The 25,574-nt window shown below is 53.5% G+C and overlaps 1 protein-coding gene across 1 annotated transcript; it reads left to right on the top strand.

Annotated features, from left to right (window-relative positions):
* The first annotated feature begins 461 nt into the window (after window positions 1-461).
* SEMA7A (semaphorin 7A (John Milton Hagen blood group)) lies at window positions 462-24,735 on the top strand. The gene is made up of 14 exons (XM_032700517.1): window positions 462-662; window positions 14,948-15,081; window positions 15,894-15,944; window positions 16,191-16,286; window positions 16,402-16,486; window positions 17,052-17,162; window positions 18,325-18,464; window positions 18,850-19,028; window positions 19,211-19,319; window positions 19,763-19,961; window positions 20,941-21,056; window positions 21,723-21,874; window positions 22,361-22,428; window positions 22,860-24,735. The coding sequence occupies exons 1-14, from the start codon at window positions 551-553 to the stop codon at window positions 23,204-23,206; spliced, it is 1,899 nt and encodes a 632-aa protein (XP_032556408.1). The 5' UTR covers window positions 462-550; the 3' UTR covers window positions 23,207-24,735.
* Window positions 24,736-25,574: the final 839 nt, after the last annotated feature.

The following is a 25,574-nucleotide window of genomic DNA, read 5'->3' as shown; positions in this document are numbered from 1 at the left end:
CATCTTCCTGATGGCAAGCATAGGCTCCTGTTCTGTGTCTGCCTCAGTATCTGAGCGTGGCTCTCTGTCATGGGCATGTCCTTCTATTTAAACAACCCTGGAGCAGCCATCCTTTGTTATCGGTTTCTGCACCCTCGGTCTGCCATTTTTAGACATACTTTCATTCTTATTTCATTCGTCTCAACCTTAATATTCCCCTTCCAAGCCTCTGTGGGAAGTTGTTTGCAAACCCTGAGCCAGCTGCAGCTTTCCTCCAGCGCCTGAGGGCGAACAAAGCCATCAGACCTCCACCTTCCCCTTGCAAATCGAGGGGAAAAAAACCAAAAAGGACCTAAAAAAACCCCTGATAAAACCTGCAGAGACAAAGTGCCGAAAGGTGCTAAATGAATAGAGTTACTGGGCTTTTTTAATTTCGTGTTCCTAGGGAAATTAAGTCCCGCCTTCTGTCTCAGCCATTGGCTGGGCTGGATGCTACCAGGCTTTTGTATAAGACAGGCGATGCAGCTGTCAGGCTCACAGGCTCACGATCCCTGCTCCCGAGTAAGTAGAAATGGGCAGGAGCTCGCCTGTTGCCCTCTTGGTGGCCCTGTGGGCCGGCCAGTTGGGCATGTGGGCAGCGGGGCGCTCCAAGGTGAACCCCAGGATCATCACAGCGCCGCAAGGTAAGTCCCAGGCTGCACTCAGCTGCAACCTTGGGATGCAGCAGCAGTCCCTGCAGCTCTCAGCTACTCCCTGCGCCGTGTGTTTCATACCTGGGTCTTGTCTTTTGAGCGGAGTTGGTCTATTTTTATTTCTTTTGTTTCCTCAGGGAGACTTTTGGCTTTCTGTAAAATCACTTAAAACGCCTGTGGTCTCAGGCAGGGGTTTCTGACTTGCTTGGTTGCTTTTAATTGCATTTTTAGACTCTTCTTTCCTTTTTATATTCTTAAAAGCGTTTTCCTACGAGCTGGTTATATTAAGGGCTGTCAAAAAGCTCTGAAACAGGCACAGTAACCATTTCCCCCAACTTGCAGTTCTCTGGAAATCGAGACGTGTATTTGCATAGTTAATGGACTGATTTACTTACCCTGTTCGCTGCAAATGAGTTTTGTGAGTAAATATTTGCAAAACGTCCCTGGTCTGTGGGAAAATATATAAATGGCACGTAAGGACTTCAGTCAGATCTGATCTTAGCAGAAACCGAACAAAGAAATGTTTTCAAGCAGCAGGCTTAGAGTACAGCCTGAGCTTGGTGTGGGGAAGCTGGTTTTATCATGTGTTTTCCAAGCTTTTTTGATGAATCCCCTCCAGGGAGGCTTGAACAAAGACCCCGTCTTGTCCCCGGGGTTTGGCTGAGCCGGCGGGTTTAGCCGGGCTGCGGCTCTGGCGCTGCTCTGCAGTACAACAGTTCCTCTGTGCTCCCCATTCCCCGGCAACTTCAGAGAACACCAATTTCCCCGGGTTTGTTCTGCGCCATCTGTTATTCTTCTGCTGGTATTTACTATGCCCTTCCTCGGGATGAAAGAGCTGGGATGGAGGGCTGGGAGCGGGGTTGGTGGGGGTGTGTGCGTGGCTCAGAGGTGGCCCCTGCCTGTCACCCCGGTGCACAAAGGGGAGAGACACCGGCACGGAGGGCAGGGAAAGGTTGCTCTGAGTATGGCGTCATTTGTGGTGGCTGCTGGCAAATGAAGTGGCTGGGGAAAAAGGATGGAAGTGGTAGGGGGCAGAAGGCACGGAGCTGGAGACCAGACAGAGGATGGGGTCACACGTTGCCCCATAGACATTTCCCCTGCCCCGCTTAGGGCAGAAGGGTTAAAGTTAAATTGTCAGGGTTTGGTGGGGCTGGAAATGCCTGTCCTGGAGTGAAACTGTGCTGAGGGGGAAGAGAGGGATCAAGTGGCTGATTCCCACCTGTCTGCACGCAGTGTGGTGGCCATTTGTCCCTGCACCTGTGTCAGGGTGGCTCTGAACACAATCTGTCACTGGGAAGCACTGAAACCAGCTACTGTTACGGCACTTCCCTGCAAGGGGATCAGCTCAGCTTATCTCTCTTCTGTGCTTATCTGTTTCTCTAATTTTTTTGGAGAGCTTAGCAGGGCCCCAGGCCAAAAGGGATTTCAACTGGGGAGGTATCGGAGGGTGGTACGTTCAGTCCCGTGTCCCAGTTAACAGATTGCATTTTCCTTGGTGTAACCTCTACCCTTCAGAAGTAGGTCTGTGGGTGAGGAGGAGGAGGGTGGAGAAGAGGAGGAGGATCTGGAGGAGGGTGAAGAAATGGGACAGGGGCAAAGGGGATGCTGTGGGTGACAGGAGGAGCCCTCTTGAACTTCCCCAATGCTCGAGACACAGTGAAAACTCAGCATGTTCAGGAAAACCTGCAGCTCAGCACAGCGTGCTGCTGCTGTTTGCAGCCACGTACAGAGGCTCGTCCCTCGCTGTGGGTGTGATGGTGTTGCAGGGCTTGATTTTTCAGCTTGACCACTCTATTCCTGGCGGTGAGAGCTGGATGAAGCACAGCATTCCAGGACCTTTGCATGGCTGTGCAGCATTTGCAGTGGTGCAGCGCTGGCCTCAGCCCTGGGCTCTGCAGGAGCTGGCAGCTCTTCACCTAATTAAATTTCTTACACGCCACAGCCCAGCACAGGCATCGGGTACAGCAGCCTCAGCAAAGGCACCTCCTCACACTACAGCCCTGCAGGTGAAGGCAGCAATTTCTGGGGCTGGCCAGAACCAGGCTCTCTCCTGGAGGGAAGAACACGTGTGGGATTCTTCCCTGGCTGCTGTGCAGGGGGAGAGGAGGAAATTGGTACTGGACAAAACTGCTGCTGTCTTTCCATCTCTCAGCCTTGCTTCCTTCACCAGTACCATACCCTTACCTGCCAGGCCCAGGGAGAGCCCTGCCTGCACTGCAGGTACCTCTGAACCACTCTGCTGTTTTGCCCCCCAGTCCTGCATTGTCCAGGTTCCCAGCAAGAAGTAGATGAGGGGACTTGTAATCTGGGAAAAATTGTAACCAGGCTTAGGTGGCACAATCTTGAGCTCAGACCTGGAGACAAAGAAATAGAGTCAGTCTGTCTTGGTGCTTGGAGCTCCTGTATTTAAATAATTCCACAGTCCTGGGGACTTGGACTGGTGGCATCAGGCCAGGGCGGTGGGTGGCTGGAGCATGATGTTCTGCAGCTTTGCCTTTCCATGGTTTACAAAGCCATTATGAGGCTTCAGCCCCAGTTCTGCCCTTATTTTGTGTCCCCAGTGCCGCAGCACAGTGTGGTGGGAGCTGAGGAAGGGGCACGCTTTCCCCAAAGATCAGCCTGATTCCATGGAAAGCAGGCTGAGGGACCCCTGGAGCCTTCCCAGCAGCCAGTGCAGGTGGCCAGCTCTGGGTCCATCTGGGCAAGCAGTTATTGCCCAGCACATCTGACTCTGCAGGATTCCTTCCTCTTAGGGGGAAGATGCCTGGAGCAAAGGTCAGCTGCAGACCACTGGTCATAGCTCAAGTGCTTAAGAACCTTTTTACTGGCAAGGCTTTTGCCCCTGTTCCCCTTTGCAGCTGGCCCAGCACACAGAAGGGCCCTGGTATCTTCTGGCTGTTGCCATTCCCTGTGTCCTAATGGAGGAAGATTCTAAACGCTGAGTTCCTTATCTGCTGGGACTGGCAGTGTGGGAGTGAGTTCAGCCTCAGCTGCCTGGGCTGGTGCAGAAACAAGCGCTCCAACCTTGCACGCTGTGTTCTTATCATCCCTCTTACTTCCATCCTCCCCCTGCCTCCGTGGATTTTTCCAGCTAAATGCTGACCAGCTGGGCTTTGCTTTGCGAAAGGTGCCTTCCCATCCCACACGGAGTTTTTGCTTGTCGGCACGGATGGCGTGTCTGCTCTGCTGATCCATCTGCAGCGACGGAACCCGCTGTGTCGTGGGGCTGGACAGAGCCGGCCGGGTGGTGGATACAGCCTCTCTCCGTGGAGCGGGAGGGTGACATCCCAGGCTGGCTGTCTCGTGACCGGAAAGTCACCGAGCATCGGGAAAACACTGAGGATGGCAAGGAGCCTGAGGGCTGGCTCAGGCTGCTGTAGCCTGGGGCCTTTGCAGCACGGAGTCATTTTTAGCTGCTGCCATGCTGAGGACTGTCCCTGTTTCCCCGCACGTGCACGGATCCAACACAAACTCAGTCCCTCTCTGGTGGCTTCATTGACACCTTGGGGTAGGACGGGGTCTGGCTGTTAAATTATTCCCATCTTATTAACAGGTGAGACTGCAACCTGAAGGGAACAGGTTCTGAGGAGATAAGCAGGTCCCTTTGGGAAAAGAAAGAAAGGTTATACACTTGACCCTTGGCTGCCTCAACCATGTGGACGGGTTCCAGCCTGCCCTGGGACACAGCGGGCCATTAGAGTGGCAGTTCCGGGAATTTGCCTGTGCTGCCTGTAATAACTTCTGGGCTTTGCTAATCTTGGCTGCCTCCTTGCCTTGAGAAAACTGTCAGCAGGACTCTGAGTGCTGTAGGAGCTCTCCCTGCCCACCGGTGTGGTGGTGGTGTGTTCAGCTAGACTTTGGACAAGAGCCTGGAGTGACGGGACAGGGGGCAATAGCTTCCCACTGCTGGAGTGTGGGTTTAGATTGGATATTAGGGAAAAGATTCTTCCCTGTGAGGATGGTGAGACACTGGCACAGGTTACCCAGAGAAGCTGTGGCTGCTCTATCCCTGCAAGTGTTCCAGACCAGGTTGGATGGGGCTTGGAGCAGCCTGCTCTAGTGGAAGGTGACCCTGCTTGTGGCAGGGTAGGTAGAATGAGATGATATTTAAGGTCCTTCCAAACCAAACCATTTTGGGATTCTATGAGATAGGGCAGAACTCATACTGATGTGGCAAACCAGAAGCTGTTTGCTGCTAGCACCAGCTTTTCCTCCTCAGTGACAGCATCACCATTTCCTTGTGGTCCCCCGAGTGTGAAACATCTTTGTAGGACAGTTTCACATGAAGCTCTCACCATTTCCAGGAGAAAGCTTCTTGCTTTCCCAGCAATGCTATTTTCTGCAGATGGCTTGTTTTCACAGGGTGAGTGATGCTGGGAGCAGAAAATGTTGGTTGAAAAATATATTTTGCTCTGTGCGGATTGAAAAAGAAGAAAAACAAACCAAACAAACTGACTGAATCACAACCACCTCCTGTTGCAAGAGCATGACACAGGAACAATGGGAATGGGAGGACTAATGGAAGTTGTGGCTGGAAAAGAGAGCCAGATGTCAATTCCTGCCCAGCTCTGTGGCAGCCCGAGGGCTGATTTGAGGTCAGGATTGCTGAAAATTGGCCTGTGGAGGTGTTCTGTAGTTGAGGTACTCAGGCTTGGTGCCTTAAAAAGACAAACTAAGTTTAAGCCTGAATATTTGAGTACAAACTAAATCTAAACTTGACTACAAACGAAATCTTAAGTATCGAGTACAAGGTGCTTTTAAGAGAAACTTGTATCCAGAAAAAGGACTGGAAGGTGAGTTAGGAGGGAGAAATTGTCTGTTTTGCAGCCAGCTACATCTGATGGCATGTGGCTATTCCTGGTCGCTCCAAGAATAGGACTTGTTCCTCCTGTTGGGCATTCTTTTCCTGTCAATCCCAGCTCCACCCGGTGCTGTGTGTGACAGGGAATGCTGTAAGAGTTGTCACAGGAGCTGGATGTGGAAGCGTCTCCTACCAGCTCTAATAAATCCAGAGCAGTTTAAGTCTGGAGCAGCAGGGCTTGTGTAATAAATCTTGCCCTTAATGACAGCTCTGGGTCTGTAACTTGTCCACTCCCCAGTTTGAGGCCCATTGACTGGCTCAGTGCCCTTCTGATCCAAGTCTAATTATCCACTTGTGATAAACATTCTGCTTTATCGAGGATATGTGTGTCGTGGGAGGGAGAGGGCACTGCAAGTTTAAGGAGTTCTAGGATTTTCCTTGAGGAATGCAGAGCCAGTGCCAGCCAGACACCTGCCCTTGGGCAACCCTTATCATGGGTTTGCTCCTATCTTGGTGTTTTGGGAAGTCAGATCCCAGTGTCTGGTTTCAAATGCCTAACCATGAAGCTTTCCAAGTCTGAGTAATGTTGTGCTGCAGCCAAGGATGGATGTGAGAAGAATGGATATCGTGTGTTCTGCTGGTGGGGGGTCAAGCGAGCAGAAAGGGGGTGCTGGAAAGGGCTTCATGGCATGTCCTGGCACAAACCCAAGTGACTGCGGGACTGAGACCCACCTCATGCTCATTACATGAGTGAGAAGCCTCCAGCAGCAGGTAGAAGCTGTAAAGAGCATGGCAGGGCCCTCCTCAGTCCAGTGAGAAGTCACTTCCTTGGCTGCACATATCTCATCTGTTTTCTACAGGGAACTGTAACTCCAGAGCCACTGATCTTAGAATCATAGAATCAGCTGGGTTGGGAAAGATCTCCAAGATCATCAAGTTCAACCCCGCCGTGGTTACCAGACCATGGCACTGATGCCACATCCAATCTCATCTTAAAAACCTTCAGGGAGGGTGAATCCTCCACCTCCCTGGGCAGCCTGTTCCAAACCATTCTTCCCACCTTTAAACCTCCATGGGGAACGTCACAGATCCCCTTGCCCTCTGCCCACCTCTGGCTGGCCTCTCCTGGGCTGGGAGGAGTTGACAGATGCTTGGGAAGGGTTTCCCAGCTGCAGGAGAGTGGGAGATGGAAGGCAATTAAGTGAGGTTGTTTTGCTGGTGGATGCTGATAGAGCTGCTCGGGGCAATTTTCATCCTGAAAGGCTTTTTATGGTAAATCAATCCCTGGATCTTCCTAGTGGGAGGGACTCTCAGATCCTGCTAAAACCATCCTTTGTTGTGTTGACACAACATCCAGTGGTTGTTCTGCCATTGTTCCACTGACCGTATAATAAAATTCCATAATCACAGGCCCCTGTTCCCCAGCTTCCGCCAGGAACAGGCACAGCTCGGGACTGTCATTACAGAGAACAGCTTTGGGAAAGTAACAAAACCTGGCTCTAAATTTAGCACCTGCAATCCATAGGGTGCAGCGAGCAGCTCAGCTCCGGGGCTGGTTGGGAATAACATACCTGCTGGATGACAGGCTGCATCTGCGGCATCAAAGGCTCTGGACTCATCTTGCAGCAGCACGGGCTTCAGTGCTGCATAATTTTGGGGGGGTGAGCATGCAGGAGGTAGTGGTGGTGTGTTAGTATGCATGGAATATGCTGCCGTGCCTGTCATGTAGTCATTTTGTGTTTAATAAGGAGAAATCCATCTTTCCTGGAGCGTGGAGCACTCTGGTTTGAGCCTTCCCGAGGTGAGCGGAGCCCTGCAGTGCTGCCCGTGTTCCCAGAGCCCTGATGAAGGCAGAGGCTTTGAATCCAGGGCATATTCCTCCCCGGCTGCAGGTTAGGGGTCTCTTTTGTTCCTTGCTGAGTGGGCGTTTGGGACCTGCAGGCTCTGGCTTGGAGGCCTCTGGCAGAAGGAATATCGGTGGCGCTGCTCTCAGAAGAGCTTTTGAGCAATCCTGCCCATGCCCAGCAGCTGCATTACCAAGGCAAAAGGTTCTCCCCCCCCCCCCCTTTCTTCCTGCCCCGGCTCACCCCAACATTGAATAATGCTGCCTGCTGCCAAGGCACTCCCAGAAATAGAGTGGGAATTGTTAATGTGCCAGAATATTTGCCTTCTGGAGTGTAACTCTAAAAAAGCATATTTGTCTAGTTAGAGTGTGCTCCGCAAGCGTGGCCCTTCCAGGCATTTGGATTGCACATAGGCTGAGAGCTTTTTAGGATATATCCCTGATAATGCGGGCTGAATTGTCTTCTCTGCTCCGGAGCGTTTTGCTGTTGATGGCAGGGATCTCTTGAGGGCAGCAGCAAAAAACACCCCATGATGGCAGGGCCTGCAGCAGTGGGGAGGGAAGAAGCCAGAGAAGAGGCAAGATGGGAGACTGCTGGGAATGTAGGTTGGCCAAGGATGGAAAAGTCCCGCTGTAGAGAGGCTGTTGATGTTGGTGATTTGTCTGTGGCCTTGCCCTTCCCTCTGGAGGGGTGCTCGGAAGCAGTTAGGGAGGGGTGTGAGAAAGGATAACATGAGGTTTCTTGGCGAATGATTAAATGTTGCTCATCAACAAACTCTCAGGGGCAAGACAGGATGAGAAATACCAGATTGAACCCATTGCTCTGCCTTCCTGCGATCTTGAAATGTGTAAGGCAGGTCAGGCTGGGTTTGAGTAACAGCCGCATTTCTTCTCTGTGCTTTCACACCTCTTTTTTCTGGGTTTTCCGTAAGCTCATGGAACCCTTAGCCAAAGGTTCAGGGCTGTGCTCCCCTGATCCCTCTCCACTCCCCCGTGGGATGCCTGTACTGCCCAGTACTGGGCTCACTGGCTCACTGTGTGAAGAGATGGAGTTTCCATCTGGTCACAGGTGGAAAATAGAAGGAAGGCAGCACACAGCCCAATCCCTTGCTCTCAGTTCTGCTGCTTTTGGGAGCTACATCCTTCCTACAGGATGGAGGGCGTGGTAAAATTACGGTCAGGGCTTTTGCCTGCCCTGGGCTGATGAGAAAGCACTCTGGAAAACCATTTGATGTGCTCTGTCCTCTCTGGGCACGCTCTTGGGATTCATCTGCAGGAATGCCTGGCCAAAGGAAAGGCAGCTGCTGTGACCACAGTGTTGCTGCCATACCTGGCTGGTGCCCTTTCCTGCCCCGGTGGGAGAGGAGGGGCTGTGTTGGTTTTTGAATACATAGGTGGGGACTTATGCCCACAACAGAACTTCTTGATCCACTCTCCAGATCCTGCCCTCTGGCTCTGGTGGTGGGATGGACAGAAGCTGGGAGGCTTCCTGTGGCAGGGAGCTGTGCAGTCCCTTGGAGGGCACGGAGGGCTTGAAGGGGCAGGAAACACGTGGATGTGTCTGGTCTCAGTTAAGCAAGAAACATTTTTAGCACCAGGCTGCCTGGCTTCCGCTGCTGCTCCCCAATCAAGGCACAGAGGAGTTTTGGGGGTCCCTACAACCACCCTCAAAAGAAGCAGGGGAGACTGAGAGGGGAAGGCAGGCACCAACCCTTTCTGAGCTGTGCCAGCCACCGGGCACCAGCTCATGGTCACCACGCTCCCAGTCTGCTCCAAGCTGAACAGGAAGGGAACAGGGAGGGAGTGAAAGGGGGACAAGTATGATATTTGGTCCTGGAGGAAGCTCTTAGGAATATGGGATAGAAATCTGTAGGGAATCAGGTGGTATTGGTTCTGCTCTCTTTATTTTACTTCCTTTGAGGGATGACTCTGTTGGAGCACAGGCTGAACTGAAACAGTGTGAGGCTGCCCTGTACAGTGAGAGATGTTCCCCACAGGGTGATCCTTTAGCCCCTCCACACCCCTCCTGCTCCAGCACAGAGAAGTGGCTGTAAGGGCCCAGGGATCCTTAGGGAATAAGGACTCCAACGGCAGGGATGCAGCTCAATCCCTCAGCAGCATGCTGGTGGCAGAAGATGGGGAGAGGAGGGATCAACCAAGTAGGTTTTTTCATGTGCAATGAATGAGGAGGAAGTGGTTTCCCACATTTCTTTCCTTTTCACCCCCTTCTCAGAAACCCCTCCACAAAAACGTATCACTTTTCACAAGGCGTGTTGGAGACCTTGCAGCTCACAACCCTTCAATTATTCTGTGACAGGTCAGAGCCAACCACCCCAAAATGTTCCTTTTGGGTTGTCTCATTTAGAGTCAAATTGTTCCTATAAAAAACCCCGTAGCTGCAGGCTCTGCCAGGTCCCCGAAGCCCATCAGGCTGCTCAAGGCATCCATCCCATGGGAAAGGGAAACTCATGGGTGAGTAGGGCTCTGGGGAGCATGTCCCTGTCCTGACTGTGGTTTTCTTGTGTCACATTGTTCCCTTCAGGCAAAGTCATGATGGAAGAAAAACCTAGCACAGCAACTCTCTGGAGATATATTTCCTCTTTCCGAAATGTCTAAATTTGGGAATTTATAGATCATCTAAAAAAAAAAAGAAAAGTGCTTGTTGGCATCCGTTGTGGAGCTGGGGAGGCAGATGGCATGTGGTTCTGGGATGGGAGTGGTGTGGTGCAGTCCAGTCCTGCTCCCAGGGATGGAGAGAATCCATGGCAGCCCCATGGGGTGACTCCTTCCCTCTGGGATGGGTGTTGTGACTTTCCACGTTCTCCTTAGAGGAGATGGTAGGGCTGGTATCTGGCCAAGCAGGTAGGAAATCCAGGGATTGTCCTCCTGGTCTTGCCTGAGGGAATACTGTAACCGAAATGCCATTTTTGAGCGATGTTGGAGCTGGGATGGAGAGTCCTGGCCCCAAAGTGGGTGACTAAGGCAGTGGACCTGAATCACATTCCCAGGAAAATGATTGATCTGCCTGTGCCGGGATGCTTGTCATGCATCCTGCCTGCGCCGGGGAAGTGGGAGTGAAGGAGGGATTGATGTCATTGCATCAAGACGGCTCCTGTCTTCCCAAAGACGGAATGATGTGGAGCAGCCCGGAGCACACAGCCCTGACTCACAGCCAGCCCTGCATTGCTGGGAGCTGAGGGCACCGGCACAGGAATGAGATCCAGGGACACCCCCACACTGCCAGTCCTTGAGTCAGCACGGAAAAGGCAGCTTTTCCTTCTGCTGCCAGAGCCGATCCCAGCCGGATTGCCGCAGAGTCATGCTGTTATCAAGGTCGGAATCCGTCGCAGCTATTCAAAGAGGAAGGAATAAGTAAAACCTGGGAAACGGTCGGAGAGGGAAGGGACGTGAGCAGGAGCGTGCTCGCCGTCAGACCCGCGGCGGCGGAGCAGGTGGCGGTGCCATCGGCGCGGCGACGCGCGGCCGCGATGACTGACGGCGCTACAACGTGTTACAGCGACAATCCCCGGGGCTGCCGGGTGCGCTGCCTGGGCGGCGGGAGCGTGGTGAACACTTGGCTGCGTTCGCTGCAGCGGCGCCGCACCAGCGTAAATCCTGATTTGCCATTTGGTGGCGGCCCAGCCCTGTGTCCCTGTCCTGTGGCAGCAGCGGGAGGGTTTGGGAGAACACGGGCAGCTTGGGTGAGGGCAGCACAGGGGCTGCGGTGGGCGGCAGGTAGTTCCAGGGAACAGGTAAATCCCGTACTCTGCTTTCCCAGAGTATGCTTTCCCTCATATTCCAAGGTGGGTCCCATTTAATAAGGGTTTTATGGGCAGCAAGTAAAGGATCTGCCTCTTGCCTGCATCAGCACCGCTCCCCAAAACCAGCAAGTGCTTATCTCATCCTCCTTCCCCTTTCATTTTTCCTCCCCCAGCACCTGCAGGCCCACAATGGCTCACCCACTACCACTGCCGGGAGCACTGTAAGCCAGTGACTAAGCCGAGTGTCTGGGATGCCGGAGCCAGCTGCCAGACCGGGAATGGTGGAGTGTGAAGGGGAAAAGGACAGCCATAGCTGAGTCAGCCCTCCAGCCGGGATGGGAGCTGTCTTGTTGAGTTTGCCTGCGATGAGGCTGCGTGCCAACACTGCCTCTCTAGCTGGGCATCTGTTCTGGAGGTGGCAGCACAAAGCTCTGGGATGCTCTGGGAGCCCAACCTTGCTGTGGTGCTGGGGAGGACCAGGCTCTTGGTGCCTTCTGAAGGGGCTTCTGGACCCAAAGGGAGCCAGAGAGCCGTTTGCTGCGTCACTAAAGCTGTGTCTATGTCACTCTGTCAGATTGGAAGCAGGATTGCTCCGTCTGTCATCTGCATTGTCCTGTGTTTAGGGTGGGCCTCCCTGCCCTCAGCTCATCTAGAGCATCTCCCTCTTCACTTCCTTCCTCCCCTATTACCTCACCCTGCAGGCATCTTTCTGAGATGCACCGGGCTCCCTCTTTCTCCCTCATTTAATGTTATTCTTCTCCTTGCCTCTGGTGTGGTGCTCTCCCCAGCACAAAGCCGCTCTTTCTCCCATTCATCCCGCTGGACTGGGGTTAGCATTTCAATGGACAATGGTGCCATTGATCTGTGTGCTATCCATGAGGTTGGCAGTAAATGCCAGGCAAAAGCATTCGGGCAAAGGGACTTGGCAGAGTTAGCGAGGCTCTGGAAAAGAGCCCTGTGTCTTCTGGAGCTCCAGACTCGGATTTTGGAGGGAGGGTGATGGCAGGGTCATGCCTTCCCCTTCCAAGGGGAAGAGCCTTTCTTTTGCAGTGTCAAAAGCAGCTTTGGCGTTGCGAGGAAAAGCATGTCCCACTGGGGGCATAGCAGGACATTGCCCCATCCCTGGAGGTGTTCAAGGCCAGACTGGATGGAGTTCTGAGCAACCTGGTCAAGTGGAAGGTGTCCCTGCGTGTGGCAGGGGTTTGGAGCTATATGATCTTTAAGGTTCCTTCCAACCCAAACCATTCTATGATTCCATGATTCTATGATAGTGTGAGCCATTAGATACCCTTTGCCTCATCATTCCCAGCTCTGGAAGCCATTTATACCCCCATGTAATGACATGGAGGGTGCAGGGTTTCTCCCCCCATCCTGCCAGAGGAGAAGCAAAGGCAAGGGGGATCAAACAGCTTCTATAATCTGAGCTGTGCAGGTCTGCCACAGAGGCAGAGGGATCCCAGCATCCACTCCTGGAAGCCCCCTTGAAGGCTGCCTTCCAAATCCAGTTAAATCAGTGCTGGAACCACAACCACACTTGTGGGCCCTGGCTAGCAGAGCTGTTTACTCTCAGCTTAGTGATTCAGAGCAGTCCCTGGGGAGCTGCAGGATAAATAACACGTTGGCGCCGACCAAATTATTGTTTAGGGCTTGTTTGTTTTCAGCTCTTTGGAGAGGAGTGTGTCCTTGCAGGTTGGCACAGCTTGCTGAGCTGAGGCAGTGTTGGAAAAAGCCTCCAAAAGAACCCAAAGGTAGTAGGAGCACAGGGCTGAAGTCTGTAAAAAGTGTGAGGAGGAGGAGGAGCAGGGAATGGCTGCAGATGTATGTTTGTCTGGATGAGCAGCAAATTTAGGGGCTGGAGGTTTGAAAACAAGGGTAAAGTTTGCTGCAGTCGGGCCAGACCCGCTTGCAGCGTGTTGGTGATGGGGTAAAAGGGCTTTAGGAGTTCCTGTGTGCCTGGCCTCCATAGGTTGGGCCAAGAGTGGGGTTTTTGAGGACTTCTGGGAAGGGAGAAGGTGTAAAGGGGATTAGTCCTCTCCTAGGCAAGCTTGGACTGAGTCTATGGCTGATAGCAGGCCTGGCTGGCTTCCCACTTGGAGGGCAGATGAGTTGCAGAATCACTCTGAAAGACTCCATGCCAGCTTCTCCACAAGGCACAGCACATGCTCAGGAGTTTCTCTGAGTCCTTGGGCGGAGGAGAGGCACGGGAAGGCTGAGGAGGGGACACGGGGCAAGCAGGGACCGTCATCCAGCTGGGCTATCCTGGCTGAGGGTCCCAGCGGGCTCCATCCCACGGAGCAGGGGAAGGGCACACAGAGGTGTTGCATTAGTTTCTGTCCAAGACGCATCTCCGCCCTCTCTTTGTGGTTGAAATGCCCTTGCAAAACAGGACCTGTGGGTTTTTGGCAGGTTACCCAAGCCCTGATGGAAAAACATTGCTTATTTAACCCTGCGGGGATTAGGGACCTGGAGAAGGTGCAACCAGGGAGCAAAGTGGAGAATAAGCCCACAAGTCAAGCAGGAATTCAGCAGCCCCAGTGACCTCTATTAAGTCTTTTTCCCTTTTTGGCTCTGCGGAGCCTTGGCCGAGGGCCCCCTGCGCTGCTTGCTCCGGGCAAAGGGGAGTGTTGGACTGGGCAAAGATTGGCCTTTCCCTGTCCTGCCAAGTGACAACCCCTATAAATAGAGGGACACGTGCCACTGATTAATTGCCTGTCTGTGCAGGCCGCCCGCTCCCGAGGCAGCCCCAGCCTTTGTCTGTGTGGGAGCGGCAGCACTTGCCAGGAGAGGGGCCCCTTCTTTGGAAAAGGGAGAAGAGGGAATGATGAAAATGGAGTTCCTAAGCAGAGGTTTGTCCTGATCCTTGGAGCCTTTTCCCCTTTGGAGGAGCAATCCCTCTCGTGTCATTGCTGCCTGCTGTGGTATTCTGAGCCCTGGCACACCCGCTAAAAGGGGCCCAGATGTGGGTGTACCTCCCCAGAGAAGGCTGCAGGAGCAGGGCACCCCAGGGAGGGACAGCAGTAGCCCCAGGGGAGGAGAATCACACCTGCAGTGCAGGGCCAACCTCCTGCACCTGGGCTGGACAGAGGGGAAGGGAGGATGCTTCTAGGAAAGAGGAGCCAGAAAAACCAGAATGTGAAAGAGGAAGGAAAGAGGAGAAGACAGACAGTTCTTCTTCCAGCTGGGCCCAGAAAGCCACCCATCTTCAGCAACCAGTTGTGATGTCCAAGGTCTTGCAGCCACTTCTTGTGAAGCCCATCAGTTGTGGCGTTTAGGTGCATCTTTCCCCTGTCACACCTGGGCTCTGGCCTGGGAGTTCCAAACCCTGTCAGACCCTCCTGGCCCTGGGAAGTAGGATGCTGACAGGGCAGGGAGGGGGGTGATAAAGTGCAGGAGGTTGCAGGAGCCAAATCTATCAGGCAGATGCCTGGAGCGTTTGTCAGATGGTGGTCAGAGGGGATGGAGCCCTTCATCCCAAAGCTGGGAGGCAGGAGGCACTCTGACAGTGGAAGGCAGTGCTTACCTGGCTGCTGCAGAGCCAGGTCTGAGTCTCTTTGAGCTCCCACTCTCCTACCACAGCTCCTGCAGCAATTCCCCTTCCTATTCCTCCATCACAAGCCCTGCAGGGGCCAGGTGGGGTCACTCCTATGTGGAGCTCTCCTGTCCCCTGGGGCCCAAGGGACAATAGCACCACTCTGAGCCTGGGAGTTGCCTTTCCCTGCCTGCCTGGCTCTGGGCCAGCCATCCCAGAGGGCCCCCAGCCCTGTGTCCCTGTTTTTCTCATTGCTCCAAGGGCACGGGAAGGGAGTGGATCAGCCGAGCTGGCCATGTGTGCTCTCTGCAGTGGTTTCCCTGATGAGTGTGCTGTTCCTAGGTGCAAAGGAATATGTATTTCCCAGGAGTGAGAAGTACCCAGTCTTCTACCATGAGGAAAACAGCTCATCCATCTACATCGGGGGAGAGGGGAAGCTTTACTACTACGACTTTGCAACCTCTGAGAACTACACGGTAAGGATGTCCTGCTAACACATTGGGCCCCACAGCCCTGTAAGAAGTGTCCAGCACCTGTCTCACAGCCCAAATTCCAGGTACTCTATAAAGGCAGGCCTGTAAGAGCCTGGTCTCTGCCCAACCTGCCTGATCCAACCAGGAAGCCACAATATCAGTGTAAGGAATAGCTGGAGCAACGGGTAAGTCTCCTATGCTAGCCATTGGTGGGTTCATCCCTGGATGTGATCCTTCTGAGGTCTTTACTGCCCCACAGGAAGGATTTTTCTGGTAAAGAACTGTTTCTTTAGTATGAGAAGTGGTGCTTAGACTGGCGTCACTGGGGAGAAGCTACGTTCCCATTCTTTTCCATTGTCAGAGTCCAGGCTGCCTTTTCTCAAAAGCAGGAAGCTCTGAGCTGGGCACTGAGTTAATAGAGCAGGAAAACCCCCATTGGCTCTCTCCTGACCCCTTCTTGTCTTTCTCAGTCACCCAAATACTTCCTTTCATGTTCCCAGAACACTGTGGTTCATGTCCGCACCAGCCACTATTGAACACCTTTTCCCCACAGTGGCAAATCCTCTTCCCAGATCCTCTGGAGAGCAGTTCAGTCATTCCTGCCACTTTAGCCCTGCATCCCTGCTTCTCCTCATCACCTTGAGGGCCTGAGGTACCCAACCCAGCCTTCCCAGGGGTTTTCAAATGCCAAGGGTAGGGAAAAGGGATACAGTGCAGTGTTTAATGACCTTCTTGTAGTGCATGGGGCTGAGCCCACGTGGGTTGGCCTTTAGAGGGAAGGAATTAATAGCATTTTTCTCTCTCTTTTATCCTAGGAAGACTTCCCAGTGAAAAATGAGGGACTGTGCATGATGTCTGGGAGTTCGGTAGGTCCCACCTGCAGCAGAACAGCTGGATGGGTGAGGGTTGAAGGACTTGGGTTGAAGGACTAGTGGGGAAGGAGCTGTGTGTGCTCCTCACGTGCTCTCTCTGAGTGAAGACCTCCTCCTCCTCCTCCTCTAGCTGTAAGATCCATGAAAAAGCTGGGAAGCCATCTAGCAGTGTGTTTGTTAGTTCTGGGGGCTTTGCTCTGCTGTTCACAGCTGCTCATTCTCCTCTCCCTTCTCTTGCAGGAGGACAATAAGAATTACCTCACGCTAGTGGAGAAGTATGGAGATGGGATGATGGTGTGTGGGACCGGTGCCTGCGCTCCCACCTGCTGGAACCTGGTATGAGTCCTCCCCTCATTTGAGCTGTGCCAGGCAAGGAAAACCACTTTCCTGCTGCCCCAGGGGTGGATGTAGGCACCTGATCCCACTTAGGTCCATTTCCATCCTTCTCTAGACGCAGAGGAAGGAGAGCCCGTCGTGGGATGGGAGAGGAATTGCTCCTTTCACCCCTGACTCCAACACCCTCGTCGTCGTCGATGGTAAGTCTGGTGTTTTCATATTTTCCTATTTTTCGGTCGTCATGCTGTGCACAAAAGGCTCTCTGTGACAAAAACGGGCCCCTGAGGCTGCTCCAAGGCCTTTGTCCCCTGCTCTCATTGGCCTTAGGGCTTCTTGCTTTTGCCTCATGGAAATGCACATCCTTTTAGGACAGAGCATGGCACAAGGTTGGTTTTTTCCATCCAGGGCATGGGATCGAGTGTCTGTGTGGGAGGGTCAAATGCAATGAGAACAGTGGGGAATCGTAGGATCATAGAATGGTCTGGGTTAGAAGGGTCCTTAGAAGGAAGATCCTGCAATAATCCCAGTGCTCTGGACCTGGAAAAGGGGATCCTTCCCAAGAATCTGTCCCTACCACTCTCTAAGGAGTCCTGCCAGACCTGCTCAGTCCTAGGCAGTGAGGACTGAGTTTCTTGACCTGTGTCCACCATCTCTGTGAGTTCATGTGCCCAAAAGTTCTTGTTTCATTCTTTTCTTCTCTTCTTACAAATCCTTCTTGTCCCCTCCGGAGACATCCCACTGCAAATGAGCCTTCCTATCCCGCAGGTGATGACATCTACTCCACCATCAAGAAGAGCCAGCAGAATGGCAAGATCCCTCGTTTCCGTCGAGTGAGAGGGGGTGGAGAGCTCTACACGAGTGACACAGTGATGCAGAGTGAGTGTGGGGGAGATTCCCAAGGTGTGGAAGCCCACCAGTTTGATAAGTTGGACTCTATCAGACCACAGCTTGCAGGGGAACATCCTCCCTGCCAAGCTGGAGTGGAGCTCCAGGGCTTGTTCTTTGGGGTCTTCAGGCACCCCTGAAGTTGCAGGGAGGGCTGATCTGGTCCCCTCAGTGCCAGCTGAGGGAATTTCACCTCTTTGCTTCTGTCACAAAACACCTGATAAGCGAGTTCCTGTTCCTCAGAGTAATGGGGAAATGAGGGTGGCAAGTCCCTTCTCAGATAGGAGGAAATAGGGTTGTGTAAAAGTGCCCATCAGCTGCCCTGCGGTGGTGGAAACGGGAAGAACAAGTTCCACTCCGGGCAGTGACTCTTTCCAAAACCCCAGCTCAGGGTGAGACCCTGAGGCAGAATCATGTTGGGTTGTGCAGGGGACAGTGTGGGGGTAGAGGGAAAGGACCCTCCTCCATTTCCATGAGTTTGTTATGTTGTCTCCCCATTGACACCGGGAAACAGGAGATTATTGAACCTCTGTCAAAATGAAGAATTAAATCAAGATGACAACAGAATAAAACAGAACTTGTGCATGGAGGGGGAAACCAAACCAAACCTGAGAGCCTCAGAGCTGCCAGGCTGATCCCGTGCTGACACAGAGCTCCCTGCCATGGGGACAGCAGCTAACGATGCCCAGAGGGACCTGATGCTGCCGGGGATGCCCGTCATGGTAGAGGTGTATTAATAGGAACGGCGTCACTGGGTTTTCCAAACACAAACAGCACTGAGGGATCCTTTCTCCCCGGTAACACCTCCCTGAGCAAGAAGGGAGATGGGTTTCCTTTGCTGCTAAGCAGCCAAGGCTTCACCAGGTTCTGTGGATTTGGCCCTCAAGGGAATCAGTCTGGGATGTTGGGCAGGAGGGATAGGAAAGGGAGCCACTGGGAAGGTGTCAGCACAGTTGGTGCAATGCACAGATCAGACACAATGGATGGTCTCAGACCTGTCCTTTCCCTGGAGCACAGATGTGTTTCATTCCCTCCCATGGCTGCGGGTGGGTGGTTGGCTGCAGAACATGCTGCTTCGTCCCCATCAGTGGCTTTTCAGATGAAGTCTGTGTGCTCAAGCCACGGTTTTCTGATGGCTCACTTCTCTTTTCAGACCCTCAGTTCGTCAAAGCCACCGTGTTAAGGCACGAAGAGCCTCACCAGGACAAGATTTATTATTTCTTCCGTGAAGACAACCCGGATAAGAGTCCTGAGGCGCCCAGAAACATCTCCCGTGTGGCCCAGCTGTGTAAGGTACCACGGGAACCACGTGTGGTGGGGAGGCAGGAGTGCTCCAGGGGTGACAAATGGACATGGTGGCTCACCTGGGGTCATCCACGCTTGATTTGGCCCTTCTGCCTCAAATGTCTCGTCTGCCACAGAGTCTGTGTGGGGTACAGTCATGTCCTTTGGCCCTCCTCTCCTCTGGCTCCCATCTTGCTTGTAGGGAAGAGAAACACCTGTCTTGTCTTGCTGGGATGTTAGAGGAACACTATTGTTGCTGTAAACAGCATCAGATATACCTCTGGAGCATCCCCCAGTTATCCATCCAAGATGTTGGGGGGCTTATCCCTCCCAAGCTGGGGACTTTGTGGTGTTCTCTGCCAAACTCTGACTCCCTGCTTTCCCTCTCCCCCAGGAAGATAAAGGAGGAACCAGTTCCCTCTCTGCTTCCAAGTGGACCACCTTCCTGAAGGCCAGCTTGATTTGTGTTGACCCTGTCACAAAGGGCAACTTCAACTGGTTGCAGGATGTCTTCTTTGTCCCTGCGAGCAACTGGCGGCTCTCCAAAGTCTACGGGCTCTTCACAAACACCTGGTGAGGGTCTCTGCAAAACAGGGAGGGGGATGCCCTGTCCCATGGGCCAGATCTTTCCTTCCAGCCCTTTAGTGTCTCTGGGAAACAGACGGAGTGGATGTGGTGACAAACACAGCTGTGTCCCAGCTGTAGGGGTGGTGACCAGTGTCTCCCTGACCCCCTCTTTGTCTCACTGCCCTCAGGGGAAGCTCTGCTGTCTGTGTCTATTCCTTTGGGGACATTGACGACGTGTTCCGGACATCTAAACTCAAAGGCTATAATGGTCCCAACCCGGAGATCAAACCTGGGCAGGTGAGTGAGCTGCCCCACGTGAAGTGGAGAGGGGTCCCAAGGCCAGGAGAGCTAGTCCCTGCAGTGCCACTGCAGTCCTCAGGGTACCCGGAGCAGGGGAGGGGACACGGAGCAGCCAGGTGAGAGCTGGGCAGAGAGGGTGGTTGTAGGCACTGCAGGAAGGAGCTGAGCCTTGTTCCTGGAAACAAAAGGAGGCCAGAGAAGGTCCAATGCCTTCACAGAAAGCATGGGGAGACAGGCTCTTACATTCACCTGGCACTAGCACAATTGCAGCACCCCCAGGGCCTGTGTTTGCCCCCAGGACAGGGCTGTGCACCACACCTGGGCATCTCCTGCGGGCTGAGGTGTCCAGGCTGTTCCCCTGCCGAGCTCTCCTGTCCTCCGCCCTCCTCCTCAGGCACCTGTCTGACTCTGACAGTGGCTTTTGTGCCCTCTTGCTGCAGTGTGTTCCCTCGGGACAGCACACCCCCAGTGAGACCTTCAAGATCGCCGACAGCCACCCCGAGGTGGAGGACCGGGTGGAGCCCCTGTCCCCCACCAAGAGCCCCTTATTCCACAACAAGCACCGCTACCAGAAGATCGGGGTGCACGAGGTCTCTGCGGCTGACGGACACCACTACAATGTGCTTTATCTGGCAACAGGTAAATGTGCTTTATCTGGCAACAGGTACTGGGAACCGTTCCCTGAGGAGATCCCCGGAATTAGCTTTCCCCTCGAGGGTAGGGAGCCCAGGGGAAGCAGATGAGACCCTCACAGCAGAGCGAACAAGGGGCTGTGTTCCCAGCTTGGCATATGTTTGTCAAGCAGAAAAGAGCTGCCAAGTCCCAAGTACTACTAAATACTTCCAATTTGGCTGCGTAGGCAAAGCCGGAACCAAAGCAGAATCCCAAGCATGTGGGATTTACCCCGTTGAGCTTCAGTTTGTGGGAGGTCTCAGGGCCAGTGTTTTTAAGGCAAGAGAGGGGTAGCACAGCTCTCCCCAGGTATGGCTTTACAAGCTGAAATCCTTTCCAAAGGGGCCCGCTCCATCATTTCCCAGTGCTTCCCTGTCCTGCCTGCTTTACCTGCCTGAGCTGTGCTCATCCCTTTCTCTGCACTGTGCTGGAATCTGTTCACTGGCATTTGTGGAGGTGCTTTTTAAATGCCTAATCTATGATTAAAAAACTCTCAGTAGGTGGCCTGGGTTGGATTAGGGCCCACACATGCTCTGATTGGTCTTATTTTCCAAAAGCCTGAGTTTAAATGCAGCTAATGCCTTGCAGAGTCCCACTGGGAAGCTTGATCCCACATGCAGGGCTTGGCACGGCAATGCCCCACCCTCTCTGGAATGGGTACAGAGATACCTGGGGAGTCCTGATCCCTGCATGAGCTGGGATCACATCTTCCACCTCTCTCTGGTTGATGGTGGGATGAAGGGAAGACTATTTGGGAAGGGGAAACTATGCAAGAGGGTGAACAAGGACTCCTGAGCCCTGTTCCCTCAGGATGCTGCTTCTGGGAAAGTTCCTGTTCTCTCTGGGTGGCTGGTGTCAGGAATCCAGTCATACTCTTGGAATCTCTTGGCATCATCTCTTCTGCTCTGAGGATGTCTCATCAGGGCTCTCCTCTCTTTCTTCCTAGACAAAGGATCCATCCACAAGGTTGTGGAGCTGCCAGATGGGGTGCAGAATATCATGGAGCTCCAGGTCTTTCCGAACAAGGACCCGATCCAGTCCATGATCCTGGACCACAAGAGGGTGGGTCTCTGCTCATTCTGTGGGAAGGAAAACAGCAGGTTGGGCTGTAACTTTAAAATCAGGCAGCAGGGAAGGCAGGGATGGACGGTTTACTGCCAGCCCCTGGGTCTGAAAGTAGAATCATGGAATCACAGAATGGTTTGGGTTGGAAGGGACCTTAAAGCTCATCCAGTTCCACCCACCTGCCATAGTCAGGAACACCTTCCACTAGACCAGATTACTCCAAGCCCTGTCCAACCTGGCCTTGGACACTTCCAGGGATGGGGCAGCCACAGCTTCTCTGGGCAACTTGAAGCAGGGCTTCAGCACCCTCAGAGGGAAGAATTTTCATCCCAGTATCCCATCTAACCCTGCCTGTGTCAGTGGGAAGCCATTCCCTTGTCTTGTCCCTTCATCCCTTGTCCCAAGTCCCTCTCCAGCTCTCTTGGAGTCCCTTTAGGCACTGGAGGGGTCTCTAAGGTCTTCCTGGAGCCTTGTCTTCTCCGGGTGAACACTCCCATCTCTCTCAGCCTGGCTCCAGAGCAGAGGGGCTCCAGCCCTGGGAGCAGCTCTGTGGCTCCTCTGGACTCGCTCCTGGAGCTCCACGTCCTTCTGAAGACACTCACCAGGTGGCACTGGGACCTGGTGCCGGGATGATCATCCATCCCCTCTGCTTTCCTCCCACAGGCCATGCTGTATGTCGGCTCCACGAGTAAAGTCCTGGAGATCCCCATGGACATGTGCAGGGCGTATCGCAACAACTGCCACAGCTGCCTGCTGGCCAGGGACCCCTACTGCGGCTGGGCCAACGGCTCCTGCCAGTCCGTGTCCCTGAACCGGTACGTGGTGCCCGCTCCCGCTGCTTCCGTGGGAGAAACACCCGGACCCTCGGTATTCCTGTTCCAGACCACGGCCACGTGTGGTTTTGAGGCCATCTTCCCATCACAGAGAGAGATGAGCCCATTGTGTCCAGGCAGGGAAGAGCGGATGCCGATGCCATCCCAAAACGTTTGGGATCTCTCCGCAGGGATCCATCCCTCCCTTGAGGGCATTTAGAGCACCCAACCCAACCCCAACCCAACCCTCTGGCTGTCCCCAGAGGGATCCTGGGCAGCACCTTCTCCATCTTTTTGCTTCTGGGTCTCACATTTGCCATCAGCAAACTCCTAATTGGGAATGGGGGTGGGAGGGGGAGGTGTTTTCCCTGCCCAAACAATACCAGGTAATAAACTTCCTTCTATCTCATATGGGTGATTCCTTTGCTATCCCTGAAATGTCGCTTCCCTAATGTTCTGTTAATGCTTATTCCCATTTCCATCTGCTAGGGAGGTGCTTCAGAACCTGAACTTGGATGTGTGGCAAGGAAACTGCCAAAATGGGGCTATTAAGGAAGGTATGTAAAGGTTTTTTTGAGCCGTAGGACAATGTCCCCAGCAGTGGCTGGGGCAAGGTGGCTGATTCTCCAGCCTTTGCATGGGTTGTGTGAGGTTTTACTACTCATTGCTGGGGAACTGGGAGTGAAATCAAGACACCAGGTTGGAGTTAGTGGAGACAGTGTATTTCTGAGCTGGATGAGAGGGATTAAGCTTTGATTCCTGGGAGAAGAGTCCTGTGGACTTCACCAGACATGGGCCATTGTTGTTAAATGGCTGTGTAACACAGAATCATGGAATGGTTTGGGTTGAAAGGGACTTTAAAGGTCATCCAGTTCTACCCCTCCATCCACCTCATCCACCCAGGTGGTCCTCCCTAGGTGCTTTTGGGGGAATCTGTGGTTCCTGGACAATCCTGCCTCAACCCCTCCTTCTCCATGTCTTCCTGCAGACGACTACCAGAACATCGCAGTTGTCCCTTTCTCCCGCTATTACCTCAACTGCTCCATCGAGTCCCACTACGCCACCTACAACTGGTACCACAACAACAGCCTCATCAAGACCTGCAACACCACCCACCCTCAGCAGGATTGCTTCCACTTCATCCAGAATGTCAGCCACGGCCACTACGGCCACTACGTCTGCATCTCGGAGGAGGACGGCTTCAAGCAGGCGCTGGTGAAGGAGCGCCTGGTCAACCAGCTCCGGTTCCTGTTCCAGAGGGGCCAGGCCAACATGCCCTTTGGCTCGTGGCTGCAGCTGCTCCTGATGGTGGCTTTGGTGGAGCTCTTCCACTGAACACAACGGTGTTCCCACCGTCCTGCTCTTCCTGCACTTGCTGTCCGCTCCTGAAGTGAGATCCTTGTTTTCTTAGGCGCTCCTTGGACATTAATCTTTGATTGTCCCCAGAGGGGTCCTGGGCAGCACCTTTTCCATTTTTGGCCTCGGTGGAAGAGCCTCAGTGAGGAGGATGTGACTGCAGGGCCAGGTGGAGCAGGGGTTGGGGACACGTGGGGGACATTGGCTGTACCAGTGACAGCCTCTCCCTGGCAGCTCTGTTATGCTGTTTAGGGGACTTCTGCCGACGTGCATGCACTGATCCTCAGGGCACGGCCACTCCTCACTTTAGGAACGTGCATGTGATGAAGAGGAGGAGCCAGCCCTCGGCCTTCTGAACTGGTTGATCTGAGCGGGGACTGACGCCTCCAAGTTTTTAGGGGCTGATGTTTGGGTTGGCAAGCAGCTGGAACACTCCCAGCGCCACTTGTGAGTCCCCTTCTGGTCTGGAGAATTGGGCTCTGGAAGGGTTTTGGGTTTTGGTTTGTTATTTTTTGTTTGCAGCCGGCTTTGATGTGGGAGGGAGATTGGGAATTAGCACTGGAAACCTGCAAGTGAAGGTGCAAAGTTAGGAGTTTGCATGGAAAAGACTTGGAAGATGACTAGATTTGGGGTGTGGGGAAGGACAGATGGAAGGGGACTGGAAGGGAAGGTGGAAGCAGAGCCCAAACCAAACTGGGAGGCCCTGGGAAGACGTTTGAAACGCACAAATCCTCTGCAGGCAGCTAAGGGCATTTATCCGTGGGCAGCAGGCAACCCCTGCTCCCCACACCGCTCCTCCGGGAGAGGGACCGGGCTTCCTCAGGGAAAAAGGCTGCGGATCTCAGGGCGACACCGCCGGGCTCGGGGGGCTGTGCCTGTCCCCAGCGCCCAGAGCAGCTCTGCTTCCCTTCCCCCGCTGAGGGGACACGGGGGGGCCCAGAGTTTGCTTCTCTTGGGCTTTGAGGTCTCCGAGCAAGACTAAACTGTGAAAAAACGGGATTCTCTCCCTGCAGAGGGTGATCCCACACCTTGTCCAAACCTTTCCCAGTCTGAAACACCCCAGCCTCGGGCTGTGTAAGGGTGAGGGCATCCTGTCTTATGCTTCCAATAACCTGTCGCAGCAGCACAGCTCCTGCTTCGTGCCTGCTCACTCAGGAGTGCCCGAGGAGTCTTTTGGGCAAGGGGGAGGTGCCACGTGCCTCCCGTGACCACAGACTACAGACAACGGGCCAGAGCTTCCTACTGCACTACATTTCCAAGGTATTCACCCCCCCACCCTGGAATCTAGGATAGAGCTTCTTACATCCCTTCTCAAAGCACTTTAACTTCGTGAACTAACAAATACCTATTTATTGTTAACTGGTCATTACTGTACTTGTAGAGTTTTATAATATTGCCGAAGGTGGGTTCAGATTAGAGGAGATGAAAAAAAACACCACAACAGCTACCAAAAAAAATCTTTCAGAACTGTAACCAAAGTGGATGGTTGGAATAAAGAATGGAAAAGAGCAGGCAAGTGCTGTGTTTCTCACCAGGAGTTGAGGGATGCTGCTATGATGGTGACCAGAATCTCCCCTATCCCCCCCTTCCCCATGACTGGGGGGTCCCTACGCATTTTTCCATGTCCCACCAGCAGCAGCCCCAAACCAGCCCTGGGTTTGCTGCTTCTGCTTCAGGTTGGTACCTTCTGGAGTGAGAAGCTGGGCAAATTCCCACAGGAAAATCCAAAAAGGGATGTGAGCAGCACCCATGGAAAATGAGGAATGGAAATAGTGGTGGTCCTCAAGGGTGTGTAACCATCCCATCACCTTCTGCTTCTGATGCTCCTGCTTTTTAGCTGGTTTTGGGGGAAAATGAGCTTATTGCAGGGGGAAGAAGGCCAGGCTTGGGCTGGAGGGAAGCAGAGAAGAGGAATTCAAGCTTTTAAAAGGTGCCAACAAAAGCAAGAGAGAACAATACCTTCCCTCTCTCTTTCAAATCCTCCATCAAAGCACCTCGGCACAAAGGCAGACCTAGTGCAGGGCTTTTGGAGTGTCACGGCTTCACCCCAATTCATGCCCAACTGCCTTTCTATGTGCTATTCTTAGCGTTTCTGCTGGAAAATATTCAGGGATGGGTGGCTGGGTCCTGAGCTCCAGCCCCGTTTTGCAGCGATGTGTCTGCAAAGCCTCGGAGGTGATGGGGACACAGGAGCGGCACTGGCAGGCACCTGTGTCCCCCGGGATCTGTGCTGGAGGACGTGCAGGAGGTTTTGCAGGTCCCCGATCTGCAGAAGGGGAGTTTGGCAGCCAAAAGCGAAACCCTCCTCTGCCTCCTTTCTTCCTTAGCACTGCCTTTGGCAGAAAAC

The sequence above is a fragment of the Chiroxiphia lanceolata genome, chromosome 12 (assembly GCF_009829145.1).
Source record: "Chiroxiphia lanceolata isolate bChiLan1 chromosome 12, bChiLan1.pri, whole genome shotgun sequence".
Classification (NCBI taxonomy): domain Eukaryota; kingdom Metazoa; phylum Chordata; class Aves; order Passeriformes; family Pipridae; genus Chiroxiphia; species Chiroxiphia lanceolata.
Note: the sequence above shows the minus strand (reverse complement) of the source record. Positions and strands in the feature narration are given on the sequence as shown.

Excerpts from the sequence above, each read along its gene's own strand:
- SEMA7A (XM_032700517.1), top strand. The coding sequence starts at position 551 with ATGGGCAGGAGCTCGCCTGTTGCCCTCTTGGTGGCCCTGTGGGCCGGC. Across the intron at positions 663-14,947 it reads GATCATCACAGCGCCGCAAG|GTGCAAAGGAATATGTATTT; the intron begins GTAAGTCCCAGG and ends TGCTGTTCCTAG. Across the intron at positions 22,429-22,859 it reads AAATGGGGCTATTAAGGAAG|ACGACTACCAGAACATCGCA; the intron begins GTATGTAAAGGT and ends GTCTTCCTGCAG.